General features: G+C 40.3%; 2 protein-coding genes across 3 annotated transcripts in view; one reads left to right on the forward strand and one right to left on the reverse strand.

Moving 5' to 3' along the window:
• Nucleotides 1-3,582, reverse strand: part of ccdc85a (coiled-coil domain containing 85A) — a 29,955-nt gene extending 26,373 nt beyond the window's left edge. The window contains exons 1-2 of one of the 2 annotated variants that reach the window (XR_004577668.2): nucleotides 2,922-3,582; nucleotides 254-1,676 (exon numbers count right to left, since the gene is read on the reverse strand). Coding sequence is in view for 1 of the 2 variants with exons in the window: in XM_034302135.2 (XP_034158026.2) it covers nucleotides 698-1,676; nucleotides 2,922-3,161 (1,219 nt within the window). In the remaining variant the exon portion in view is untranslated. The remainder of the gene's footprint in view (nucleotides 1-253; nucleotides 1,677-2,921) is intronic. The other variant, XM_034302135.2, reaches the window with a different exon arrangement.
• A 1,574-nt stretch (nucleotides 3,583-5,156) lies between these two features.
• soul2 (heme-binding protein soul2) lies at nucleotides 5,157-8,970 on the forward strand. The gene is made up of 5 exons (XM_026943791.3): nucleotides 5,157-5,256; nucleotides 5,535-5,705; nucleotides 5,822-5,948; nucleotides 6,030-6,201; nucleotides 7,393-8,970. The coding sequence occupies exons 2-5, from the start codon at nucleotides 5,574-5,576 to the stop codon at nucleotides 7,565-7,567; spliced, it is 606 nt and encodes a 201-aa protein (XP_026799592.1). The 5' UTR covers nucleotides 5,157-5,256; nucleotides 5,535-5,573; the 3' UTR covers nucleotides 7,568-8,970.
• Nucleotides 8,971-14,155: the final 5,185 nt, after the last annotated feature.

Below are 14,155 nucleotides of genomic sequence, written 5' to 3' on the forward strand. Positions count from 1 at the left end.
GCAAAGCTAAATCTGTGAAGATTTAACGTGTGTGCCTCAAATTCAGTTTGAAAGTATTCATTATTAACTACAGACATTCCCATAATGGGAGCTTGAGTCTCTTGAGGTATGCCTGAATGAGGGTGGTGTTGTATGAAAATAAAGAGCAGGACTGGAAAAAAGAAAAGAGAGTGGAGAGATGACCCTGTTTCTCATCACTGCAGCTGCTGAAGCACTATTTCTGCTACAGTCTTCAATTTGCCACGCCACTCACCTGGAAACATATGGCAAAAACAGTGGTGTCCACTCCTGGTCCTGCTGGGTTGTATTGTCCTCAGGTTTTTGTTGTGCCTCTGTACTTTATGGTGTGTAATTGCTTACAGTTCCCTCTGTTGAGCTCCAGTGCATAAAAGGCTTCCAAGAAATAATAGCACAGGTAGCAGCTAAAGCCTGTTCAAATCACGGCCCTTGAGAACCATGACTGGACACCACCGGCCTTTACCAGCCCTGCTCTACCTCCTCAAGGCCCCCGTGTGAGCTGAGTGAGCAAAACCTAAATGCAAAAACTAAATGCAGACCATTGCATAATGTATAAGATGACATAGCGCCTGGCTATAGGGCATTATATTTTGAAACTGATTCCCTCCATGGTGACCATGTAGTGTACTGAAACGGGCCTCCATGTGTGGGTGCTACAGCAGGCTCCAGTCAGACCCACCATTCATACCACTGTAGATGCTCCGGTGATGTGGGGACAGCTCTTCTGCTCCTGACCTCCTTTGTGCCACATCCCGCCCAGGGCTGCCAAACTTGCCATGATCTGGACTGCCACTGTACTGGTGCCTTAGCATCTCAGGGCTTCCTGCAATCACACGACCCTTCTGCAGATGTTCGGGAGTCCCTGACATTATCTGCTTAGGCTCTGGACTGCCACAAAGGCTCCCGATGCTTGTCCTGTGCTTCTGAAAGAGGTCAGGGCTACCAGGAGGCTGAGAAGACACTGGCAAGTGCTTTGGAAACTGCTCTGGACTGCCTCTTTTGCCAAGCTTTTCGGGGCTGAGACCTCGCAAGCCCTTGTGATCGGGGCTAGAGAAGGACCCGCAGCGAGGCCGGCACACTTGAGGAAAGGTGTGGGCAGCATACTCTGGACTTGTGCTCCTTCTGCGGTTGAGTTGCTCTGGAACTGGCATCTCCTCCCCTGCCCGGGGTTTGTGGACATGCTCAAGACTGCCTCCAGCTGGACCAGCCAGCAGCTGTTGCTTGTGTGTCAGATGATCAGGACTGTCAGTGCTGCCTGCACTGGAAGTACTACTCCCATCCCCAACGTCCCTCAGCAGCCCTGGCCCGGGCACACTGGCATGTGACAGGCTGCTCTGGCTGTCGATAGAGTTCCTACAGCCTGCTGGACCTCCAGTGCTCAGCAAGCCTCCTGTGCCTCCAGAGCCTTTTTCCTCATCCAGCATGAGACACAGCTCCCTCAGCTCTAAGTTTTCTTTCAGCACCTCCTCCTGCCTCTGCTCCAGCTCCTTCAGTTTCTGCAGGTACAGGGTCACCTCCTTACGCATAATGCCTGCACTGTAGCGGCCGAGGCGCTGCCACTCCCTTGACACTTTCTTCCCCTTCTGCCGATCATCGTCCAAGAAGCAGCAAAGGTCACGCAACTCCTGGTTATCCTCTTGCAGTTTCTGATTCACCTCCTGCATGAAAAAGAAATAGAATGACTAATCATCTATATAAAGTAAAGGGCAATCCCTGTGTGATACCAAAGCCATTGTGAGCATCATAACTACACTGCAACAAAAAGGAGGAGTGATACATGCACTGCATACTGAACAGAGAAATTAATATTCTGCTGTTTTCCAGACCTTTCGTCCATAAAACAGCATTGAGTAACATAAGTACATTGTGATGAGTACAAAAAACTGCATGGCTCATTGTGACTTTAAAACCAAAGTCAACATTAATACTACAAGGACAAGAAGAGGAACTGCATGAATTCCTGCAATCCTTGTGCCATTGGTAGCTCAGTGTTTAAGGATATGCTTGTGACCAGAAGGTGGAGAAATTAAATCCCAAAATTTAAATTGCCAGTGAGAGTCACTGTTAGGTCACTGTTAGATCTTTAAAATGCAAGTCACTTCGTGGTGTTATGCCAGAACCTGTCCAGCTGGTATCATTTGATCCAAATACTGCTTAATTCTTATTTCTTCACAATAGGATCATTTCTTCACTTCTTCTTTTCTTGCCCCAGTGGTAAATGTTGTGTGTGTGTGTGTGTGTGTGTGTGTGTGTGTGTGTGTGTGTTTTGGGGGGGGGGGGGTGGGGGGGGGGGGGGGGTATAGAGACACTATACTGCAACATCCACAAACCAGCTCTGAAATGCATTGCCCCAGCACATAATGGCAATGAAAGAACATTTGACCTCTAGGTTAGGCCATCATCCAAGATCAGTGTTGTCCCTGGCGTAACCACTGGGCTGCTGCCTTTCAAACATCTATGTCCTGCATCTCTGGAATGTTAAGTAATCTGAGATCCAGGCATTGACTCATCTCTGCTAGGCTCTGCATCTTTTGTGGTCCCAAAACTTGTTCATAGAAAATGAATGAAGATAGCATCTTATCCAACATATTATTTAAGGCATGAACAAAGCAAGATGAAATAAACAAATGCAGTGTTTATGAGGAACCATTTACATGTAAATCGAACACTATATTTGTTAATTCAATGAATCAGGTGTTAATTTAGCATAGTAATAGTTCATTATAACACTGTAGGCGTTAACAGTGGGGTTTTTCTGTGCACCTATGCCGTCACCATACTGCTTTTCAGCAAATATGAAAAAGTTTTTTTCTTTTTTTTTTTTTTTAATTGTACATGGTACTTTGCGACACGGTAGAACCGGGAAGCTTAAAGGTGTGCACCCCCCAGTCGCAGCGTTTTACCTTCAGTCCCCGGATCTCGTTCAGGTGCTGCTGGAGCCTGCGGTTCACCTCTCGGATCAGGTTTCCGTGCTCCACTATGGCGCTCATCTTTTCGGCCTCGGCTCTGCGCAGCCGCCGCACCAGCTCGTCTTTACTCCACTTCATGAGCTCCTGATCCGTGACTTTGGACAAATCCTCGGTGCAGCTCTCCGTGCTCTTGGCTGCACCTGACTGCAGCTGGGCTTGTGCCGGCTTCTCCATCACCTTCACCAACTCAGTGGCGCACAGAAAGCGCCCCGCTACCGCCGAACTGTGGATACAAGACGCAAGCCGCCCGGCGCAGACGCTCTGCAGAAATTTGCTTGGATCCGAATCAGGAGACTCTCATAGTGAGACTAGCAGCGCTGTGCACGCGCTCCGTTTAAACCTGCAGCTGCAACCTGAGAGTGCCGGGAAGAACTCGTCCTCCGTCTGCTCCTCCTCAAGCTGGCTAAAGCCCTTCTCTAAGGAAGAGATCGTGGTGCTTTCCTCTTGTTTCTCCGGTCATGTCTCCATCTCAGCAGTGAGTATGAGAGCTAAACCCGCCATGGAGGACCGATACTGACCACTACAGCATCACACATCCAAGCATCAGCATCACACAAACCGGTGCACAAGCCCAGTCTCTCTCTCTCTCTCTCTCTCTCTCTCACACACACACACACACACACACACACACACACACGGACACGCACCAGTTTTACACGCCCACTTCATCCTAATAGAGATGGCCAGGACTTTTTGTTGTCGAGCTCCATCTGCTGTTTGCATTGCGCAAAAAAGTGAATTTATTTATTTTTTATAATGCAAAGACCAAGAAGATGAGGATATCACATACAGATAGACAACACTGTAAAAAATTATATTAAATAAATAAATAAAACCAGAGCACATAACATAATATAAATGAAAGATTTTACACAAAAACACAAAAATTGGAGCACAAATTCCATGTTTATGAAGTAGTTAATTTGTGCATAGCGTAAAAAAAAAAAACATTTAGCACCTTACATCCATACCTCTCTCTCTCTCTCTCTCTCTCTCTCTCTCTCTCTCTCTCTGATGTTTGTTATGTAATATTTTAAAATAAAAGGTTTTGAAGGTCAAAGGTTTCTCTTTCCCTCTCTCTCTCTCTCTCTCTCTCTCTCTCTCTCTCTGGCACATCTGGCACATCTTGGTCCTAGTGTAGTGGGATGTAGATCCTAGTGTAGTGGGATGCTCATTCTGTCATTTACCAGAGTGTCTTTTCCACCGCTTTGTTTAGTGTCCTCGGGCCACCTGGTCTTTTTAATCTACGAGCAGGCTTATGGAGAGACCTTAAGCCTAAAACTGTTCATATTATATCTCCTATAAGCAGAAGACATGTAGTGGTTCTTCATGGTTCTTCTAACTTCATACAGAGGCAAGGGTAGGGTAGACGCGGTAGGAATGTTCAAAAGGGTGGTTAGTGCACAAGTCAGTATAGAATTTGCCTATAATAAAAAAATATAAGTAATATGTGATAAATAATGTAGTAACTTTTGAAAACACCTGGGGCATTAAGAATGTGTTATGTACTGTTGAAAAAAATGGTGAATTAAGATTGAAGTTTTAATCCTCAACTATCCTACACAGGGTCACAGGGAGCCTATCCCAGGGCCTAATGTGGGGGGCACTCTGGATGAGTGCCAACCCATCACAGGGCACACTCACTGGGCAATTTAGAGATACTAACCAGCATGTCTTCAGACTGAGGGAGGAGACCAGGAGAGCATGCACACAGGGTGGAGGTGAGAGTCAAACCCCAAACCACAAACATGTGAGGTAACAGCGCTAACCACTAAGCCACCCATGCTCCTGTTCTGAATGTATGCATGCTTACTTATTCATTCGTTTGTTTGTTTGTTTGTTTGTTTGTTTGTTTGTTTAAGGAAAATGATGTGGCAATGTAGGTAGAATCAACATTAGCTAAGCCAGTAAAGGGCTCTTTTAAATTCTTTTACATTTAAACTTTTTAAATATAATTTATACACAAATAAAACATTCATTTTCCAGTTTTTTTCTATAATTAGTAAACCCGGATACGACATTGTCTAAATACACTTCTAATTCACTGTGGATTGATCTCAATATAAAGCCAGTGTGAGTTCAGTGCCTAAATAAATGCAGTGGAGTCTCTGGATGTTATTTACATAAGGCTTTTACAGGCTGCAGTAAGTGAGTAAGTGAGTAATGATTGGTTTGGGACGCAGCTTGTCTCCGCCTTCTCTTCTCTCGTCAGCTTTTCTTCCCTCTGGGCGAGGAGGTGTGTTATTGGCAGTCGCAGGTTAGACCACAGGTGAGTAGGCTATCATATTAGCAATATTTCTCTTATTATTAGGTATATATAATCGTCTTCAGATGAACCGAATTGCTTAATGCAAAACATTATTTTTAGGGAATAGTATTCATCTTGAGAGTGTGAAGAGTGTGAAGTGTATTAATAAGGCGGATAGTATAATGTGCTGCCAGGAAAACACATGCAGTATAACCATGTAAAACACTAACCTGATAAAGTTGCTGAAGTATGAGGAAGTGTGTAATGCAGCTTGTATACCTGCCTGTTTTCTCAAACAGAAGCTGTCAGCATTGTCAAACTTCTGGCCATCTGGGGGAATGAAGATCACAATGAATTTACAGTTTTGCCTTCTTTTTATGGCTTCTCTCTCTCTTGGAGGATGTTGGGAAGCACCTTGGTTTTGTCATGGTCATGAATGTCCAGTTTACACTGTTGTAAATACATATGAGGTAGGGTATGCCCCTGATTGTTGTCCACTGATGTCTCAATTTATGTAACTTATAATAATCAGTACTGTCTTTAATCTATAACCACCCATTTACTTCTGACTCCGCTGGATGATCAGGGTTTTGAGGAGCGTCGGTATAATGCCAGTCAGTGGATTACTACAGATATTCCAAGCACCAGAGAGAAAGACATCCAAGATGGCTTTTGGAAACTCTATTACTTCATGCAAGGGAAAAATAAGGAAGGTAAGCACAATTATGAAATATAAACACGAGAGATGCTTGTGACAAAGTACAGTTTAAAAGCTTGTAATGTTTGTTTTGTAGGAAAGGAGATTGCCATGACCAGGCCAGTAGTGGTGTCAGTTAGTGAGGCAGTTGAGAACGGGGGTAGGCAAGTGTCGATCTCCTTCTTCATCAACGCAGACATTGTCCTCCCTAAACCTAATGATGAGACCATCAAAAATAAAGACCTACCTGCTGCAACAGTGTACGTTAGGTAAGACCAAGTATATCCAGTATACTATATAAGCTACAATATATATACTTTGACTTGTTTCTGTTGTACTTCAGAACACAAGCTGTTTGCTGCAGTGATACCAGCAGCACTAATATTAGCATGTTTGTGTGAAGGTTACAGATTACAGATAAGGTTTAGAGGACTGTTTAGTCTATTTGTGAATTCCAGACAGAATCAGAGGGCTACAGGTTCTTTTATTATGTTTCATAAAGTGACACATACAGTACTGTGCAAAAGTCTTAGGCACATGAAAAGAAATGCTGTAGAGCAAAGATGCCTTCAAAAATAATTAAACTAAATGTTTCTACATTAAAAAAATACCATAAAGAGCAGTAAACTGTAATAAATGAAACAAAGTCAATATTTGATGTGACGATCCTTCGCTTTAAAAAAAAAATAGTAGTCTTCGGTACAAACTCTGCAGTTTTATAAGGATTATATGGAAGTTTTACTGAGAATCTTGCAGAACCAGAACTTGCTTCTTATTTCTGCAGCAAAACCCAGCAGCCTTCATTATGTTTTTTGTCTGAAAAGTGGTCTCTTATGTAATATGCTTTTTTTTACTGACATACAAACATTTTTCTGTAACATTTAATTTTGTGCTGGAAAACTAATGTTTGGAAATCTAAAATGTTTTTTTACTGAATCAATAATGTAGAAGTCATAAAATAAAAATCTATAACAAAGTTTGTACTAAAAAATAGGGTGCCTAAGACAGAACTGTATATTTTTTTAAAAAATAGTACATATAGCTATATTGGAAAATGTTATTCCAAGGCAAAGTAAACTTTAATTCTCCTAAAATAAAATGTAAAAAAAATGAAAAGCTATTCTTTGCACATTTAAAGAGATATTTAGTATTTAAAAGTGCTGCGTATGGTTTAAAGCATTTTTAGCATGTTTAAAGACTTCATACACTAAACCATACATTGGCAGTGTTTAACATTTCCAGGATTCTTTCTAAATGTTCTTTCGTGTATCTGACCTCTGCATTTGCACACTGTTATATCCCACAACTGCTTCATAATAACATCCTGCAAACACCTTTTCAGGCTAGACCCTTTACTGAACCCATTATCATAATAAAGGTCTTCTTTCTCTGACTATATACAAATAATTGTTTAAATGACTCAGTCTTTTGCTTTCACACTCTTGCCTTACGTCCGGCAGGGTATTTGACGGAATTGCGTCTGAGGCTGATGCTATTGAGAATGTGGAGAAGCTGAAGGAGTACTTGCAGGCTGCGGGGAAACCATTTGATAGCACAAGGTTTGAGGCAGCTGGATATGATGCTCCATGGGACCTAATCAACAGACACAATGAAGTGTGGATCTATGCGGTCTGAGTACTAGCTACAGATGTTACTACAGAGTAACAGCTATGAATCACAGATATCACATCACTGTTACAACTAAACAATCTCTCTTTCTGAATGTAGCTTTTATTCCTATGTGCAATAGCTTCTTTAACTTAAAAATACTTAAAAATACTTAAAAATCATTTAGGCAAAGACTTGTATAAGTAATATTTGTGGATGATTTTTTTTTAATCACTGCTGCCAAAGTGTTTCCTTAAAGTTAAGATGTAAACAAAGGTGTTTGTACTCTTTTTTTAAATAGCACACATTAACTTACATAATGAGCCATATGTTTTTTAACTAATGTGCACACAGTTGTTTAACTACTAAGTCATTTATATACATTATTTATATAAATTATGTATATATTGAGCTGTATAAACAATAAGTTATTTCACTTCAGGTACTTCACATCAGTCATAAAATCAGAGGGTTATGTGTTATAGCCTATACTGACTAAAACTCTTATGAAAGTTCTTATGAAGTGATAATTCCTCACTTAGGATTAATTAGTGCCAGAGGTTTCTGCATGGGACCAGCAGATCCTGTAGGGCCTGTTCAGCTTGACAGTCAAAAGTCTGTTCCTACAGTGGCCCAGTCATTAAAGATTTTAAGCTTGTCCTAAAGAAAACCTTTTAAAACCCTTAGTATTATTATTATTATTATTATTTTTGAGGATGTATGTTGATACACTGAAGGGTAAAATAAGCAGTTGAATTTTCTGTTGTATTTAAAGCTGTATAATCAATCAATATGCCTAATGGACAGAGAGTCGGACTTGCAACCCGAAGGTGAACCTGAAGGTTGTGGGTTCGAGTCTCGGGTCCGGCAGGGATTGTAGGTGGGGGGAGTGAATGACCAGCGCTCTCTTCCACCCTCAATACCAAGACTGAGGTGAGACCCTTGAGCAAGGCACCGAACCCCCAACTGCTCCCCTGGCGCCGCAGCAAAAAAAAGGCTGCCCACTGCTCCGGGTGTGTGTTCACGGTGTGTGTGTGTGTGTGTGTGTGTGATCACTACTGTGTGTGTGCACTTGGATGGGTTAAATGCAGAGCACAAATTCCTAGTATGGGTCACCATACTTGGCCACACTTCACTTCACTTCACTTCAATCATGAGGCTATACTAGCTATGCTGCTTGACATTTTTGAAATGTGCTGCATTTACATATGATTTGGACTGTATCCTATCAAATATATTCTCTGACCACTTAAGAATTATATAAATAAATATTTTTACAGTAAAGACCAATTTATTGAATCACAATATCTGAGTTTTTTTTAAAGCTACCCCTCTTGTTTTTCGTTTTACTATCTATTTTGAAGTGGACATATTTTATGAAACGGGCAGAAAATATAGACACATAAATTATTAAGCACGTTTGCCTCGCACCTCCATGTCCAGGGGTTCGTTTCCTGTCTCCGCCCTGTGGGCGTGGAGTTTTCATGTTCTCCCCATGCTTCGGGGGTTTCCTCCAAGTATTCTGGTTTCCTCCCCCAGTTCAAAGACATGCGTTGTAGGCTGATTTGCATCTCTAAAGTGTATTAAAGTGCGAAGTTTACATAGTGTGTGTATGGGTGTGTGAATGCGTGTGCGTGATTGTGCCCTGCAATGGGTTGGCACCTCGTCCAGTGTGTCTCCTGCCTTGTTCCCCGAGTCCCCTGGGATAGGCTCCAGGCTCCATTCGACCCTGTGTAGGATCAGCGGTACAGAAAATGGATGGGTGGATGGAAATATATTATTGAGTTTTACAGGGTATTTAACTTTAGTTACCAATGAAACTGTCCTGCTGGTCTTTCTTGAAAAGTACCTTAACAAAAGTGAAAGTATTTCAGAATGATAGGTATGAAGATAATGCAGACAGGTCAGTCTGCATGAAGTCTAACCTGAAATGCAGTTTCTAAAGTAAACTGCCTATTGAATATCTTTCACTAGCAAGAGATTCATCAAAAGGGTAAACACCTTGTATAACTTGATAAGACTTCATTTGCTTATGTAATATCATAAAGAGTCAGTGTTAAATCATGGAATCTACATTGAACATTAAGTTACAAATGTAAAGACTTGTCGGTTTTTGAAAATCAGCTGTCAGCTGTCATCTCAGGTGTAGAACTAGCTGAAGCTGAGTGGCCAGTGATAGGTATCTAACTATGTATATGAATAAGCGTGTTTCTCTCTATGTTCATATGTATACTCCTTGCTGAGAGGGAAAATGGGTCAGGCCACTAGAGACTGTGTGTCACCATGACTGATCTGCAGTCAGCCTAATTAGTCCTCGCTCCTCTCCCTCTGGCAAAGCAGGGGAATGTGATGAGCCTGCAGTTTGCCTCTGCTGCAGCTCCACATCTCCTCTTTTTGCTCTTAGAACTGCAAAATGGGACACTGGCTCATCTGGATAGAACATTCTAGGGCCATCTACCACCTAGCTTTATTTATCTAGTCATTTATTCTGGACTTGAGCACTTTGACCGGGCAAGTGAGGCTATTTTAAACTGGATAAGATGTAGGGAAGGCAGAGTTTTTGTCAGATGAGTCCAAATCCTGCTCCCATAGAAGAAAATATACCATATTGAACCTTTCCTTGTTCCTGGGATGGCACTTTCAAATGTGTACCTTTATTATGTAACTTTCACCTGAAAAGGGAGTATAGTGTACCTTTAAAAATAATTTAATGGACATAATTGGGCATGAAGGCCCACTGTTTACCCTTACCTTTTAGAGTAATGCGTTAAACGTACACTACATTCACCTTCCTGTAAAGACACAAAAGACATGCCCTTAAGGGTACCACCTCAGACACAAGGAAAGGTAGAGTTTAGTACCTTGTCTTCTGAGATTGTAGAATATTAAAGGTTCATACTATAGCTTTTAAAACATCCTACCACAGATTTGTAACATTATCCAATAAAACTATAACAACCTAAAAAATATAGCAAGAGCATTCTGTGCTTTTTTTCTTGATACTTCTAATAAAAATCTGTCATATCTAAAAGCAACAGAATATTTGATAATTAAAAATCTTTAATTTTATATTACTTACTACTGCATATTCATTATTCTTTATAAATGGGTATTTATATAAGTAAATATACACACAAGTACTATATGCTCCTGTACACTAGATGGTGTTGTTGCCTTTCGCTGTTCTTCTAAATTAGCCTATAAAACTATTTCTCCTTAAAGGTGTTTTGAAGTTCATTTCATTTTACATTTCAAGGTCGCTGCTATTATTGTCTAGTTTGGAGGGCAGTGTCAAAACTTTGCATTCCCATTTAGTTGGAATTTAGGTAAATTCCTAATTTAAACACTGACCAGGTTGTGCTGGATTAGAATATTCTCTGACTCTGACAGATCTCTGACAGTGCACACTGTATCTGGTTACCCAAGCATGTGGGCAGTAGCTCACTTCACTCATGTACGGGAACAACACTATGCAGCGTGCCTCTTTCCTTCTCACAATGGGGAGCTGGCCACTCAGTGGCCTCCTCACATACTGACTCATGGTCTCCATGGTTACACCTCTATAGCAAGAAGCTGGCCATGTTCGTCAGAAATATAATTATACCTTTATGATCATGTATCTGTAATAGCCCCAAGATATGTTCTTATGACTCACACAGAACTTACCGTTCACATATCGTTTGTTTCAATCAGGATCGTGGTTATCAGTTATATTTCTAACCTGCTCTGAAAGGAGGCTTTTCGTTGCCTGGCTGCAAAGCTGGTGAACACAGTCATATTTAAATCACTTTGCATTTGAACCAAGAATAAGCTGCAAGACCTGAGAATGAATCCATCCTTGCTGAAAAATCCACTTTAAGCTTCCCAGCTACTAGTTGCCAAAATGAAGGCTGAGCTCGTCAAACTGGTAGACCGTCTTCGGCAGATGGAAAAAATAAAACGATTTCTGAATTATCGCAACTAAGTCCAGTTATTGTTATAAGAAAATAACAGACCAGTACGGCAATAACAGACCAGTACGGCAATAACAGACCAGTACGGCAATTTATGTGCCAAAGTGCCAAAGATGGTCTACCAGTTTGGTTTGCTCGGCCTGTGTTTGGCGTCTGGTCTCTGGTGAGCAGGGATTTATGGTATAGTTCGCATAGTTTATGTAACTCATATCTTTATAAGCACTGTTTGGTAGGATTTATTAAAGTTGCCACAGTTTTCAGTGTTGTCACAGACGTGTGCTCTGAAAGGCTAAGAACTTAATTTTGGACTTTTTTGGACTGATTTCAAGCCTGAGCCAAGAGTTGTTTGGTAGAAGTCATGGGAATTAATCTTATCAGTGACGGGCTAGTTTCTTGGGAAATGTACTCATATGGCATTCTGACTGATAAGGTAAAGTAAGAGCTAAAAAAAAAAAAAGCACTCAAAGCACTCTGCCTTCTCCATGTTTACTCTCTGTTCTATCAAAACATTTCCATCTCCATGTTGGTGTTTATCCACCTGACTGCCTTTTCATCTTGTTCTGCCCTCTCTCTTTCTCTCTCTCTCTCTCTCTCTCTCTCTCTCTCCACATTCCCTAAGCAATGGCTCAAATTTGTCTGGGGGTCCATGATTTTTTTTAAATTATGTGACGGTGGTGGAAATCACACCCCACCATTGTTACCATAAGTTATTATAAATAGTTATATTTATATTTATATTGATTATTAAGTTTTTGTAGTTATTAGCTTGATCTATTTGACATCACTGGAATTGAATGCATTTAATTCTAGCCTCAATAACATAAAAACAAGTAGGCCTATATAAACGATGTCAACTTGGACCTAATGTGCTCTGTTAGAGGAAGCCGCTCTTTGGCTCCAAACAACATATATATATAACTTGTTATACATAAATAAATAATGAACCTGATAATTGAATAGTTGGATTATGTTCATTAAATAAATCATGGCTGAGGAAGTCTGTGGAATTTCTTATACAGTTAAAGGTGCAAAACGTTTGAGACCCTCTGCCCTAAAGTGCCAGATTCCCTTGTGAACTAAGTATCCCACAGCAATGTCCTCCTCTGTGTTGTGTTCAGGATTTGTCACCTTGCTGTACCTAAATGAAGGTGACTCACAGAAACTACACACTAAAAGTAGGGCAGCTGTTTGCTGTGCAAAGTTTTTGCAGACATCTCAACCTATAATGAAATTTCTCATAGGAAAAAAGCCTTCCATAAATACCTTGCTCTATTATTGATGAGGCTGCCATTTATTTATACGTGTGACGATACCCTGCCAAAAGTTCTTCATAAAAAAAGACTTGAGAATAAATAAAAACACAGAGTTCCACATGAATACCATTGTAAAATGCTGAGCGTTGCAACCACAAGTTCTGTTAGATTCGCGTTTATGAATTAACAACTCAGTTCATCCCACATGAAAACTGCAATATTATTGCAGTAATAAGCAATATTTCAAGAGCAAGGAGGCCTATATTCTCCCATAGCCCTCTTACAAAGAAACTCCATTCATGCTGTTAGCACTGGAATTACTTGTTTTTCATGGGCATAGACTGTTTTGGCTGCATTCAAACAGATGCTATGTTTAATGGATAACAACTTGTGGGTCAGGAGAGCTCATGGCAAACCCTTGGGGACCTCAGCATTTCTTCTGTCTCTTCTGTTTACCTCGAACTCACAGCATGTCTTAGAGTGTTTTCTTTTTTCCAGACCTCAGAACAGTTTTATGAATTATGGAAAGGAGATTTTGGAGCATTTTATTTATTGACACTTTTATGTTGTGAATTTCCTAGCACCTATTAAAGTTTAAGAATTATTTCTATGAATGTTCTGAATCAAGTCCTCATGCATTCATAAGCAGAAAACAAGACTGCAATCAGTTCACAAAACCAAAAGGCTATCATTACATCACATGTCTAAATGAAGAATACATTAAGTAGATTTGTAGCACAGTGCTGTAAATTTTTTAATCTGACCGGTCAGAATGAATTGATTAATTTTCTATAACAGCATGGCTCTGACATTAGCACCAGCTGCGCTCTTTCTAATATATTATTGTTTCTATAGTAACAGCTCATTAACAGGGACTTCATTGGCAGACATGCCACATAATCTAAGACTAATTAAAATGATTAAATCTGGCTGTTATTTAACAACAAAATATACATAAGCATGATATGGTGAAGTTTTCTATAAAGATATGTGTATTTAAAATTTATGTGAGCCTTGGGTGTCTGTACTTTGTAATGGTAGGTACATTTTCTGTAACAGAATAGGCTTCTGGACAGAGGACTTTCTGGTTTCTCTGTAACATGACAAGCTGCATTTTCTGTCTGATTAACTTCAAGTTAAATTAAAAAGAGAGACTGATAAGGTAATAACTGTTTGTAAGGTAATAGCTGATATAATGCAAGTGATAACATGAATTAACTTCTTTGCAGACAATGTTAAATCTAACTATAAACTGATTAAAAAAAAGTATGACATTCTTTAATTAATTAAAAAAAATTAATTTTTGGGAAATTGCAGTGGAATAAAACACTTAAGGATGCGTGGTTATAGGAAAATAGTCAACTTCACCACTCCATCACTGATTAGTTTCCTATAACATCATGCCACAC

Source organism: Pangasianodon hypophthalmus, chromosome 3 (assembly GCF_027358585.1).
Source record: "Pangasianodon hypophthalmus isolate fPanHyp1 chromosome 3, fPanHyp1.pri, whole genome shotgun sequence".
In the NCBI taxonomy this organism is placed as follows: Eukaryota; Metazoa; Chordata; class Actinopteri; order Siluriformes; family Pangasiidae; genus Pangasianodon; species Pangasianodon hypophthalmus.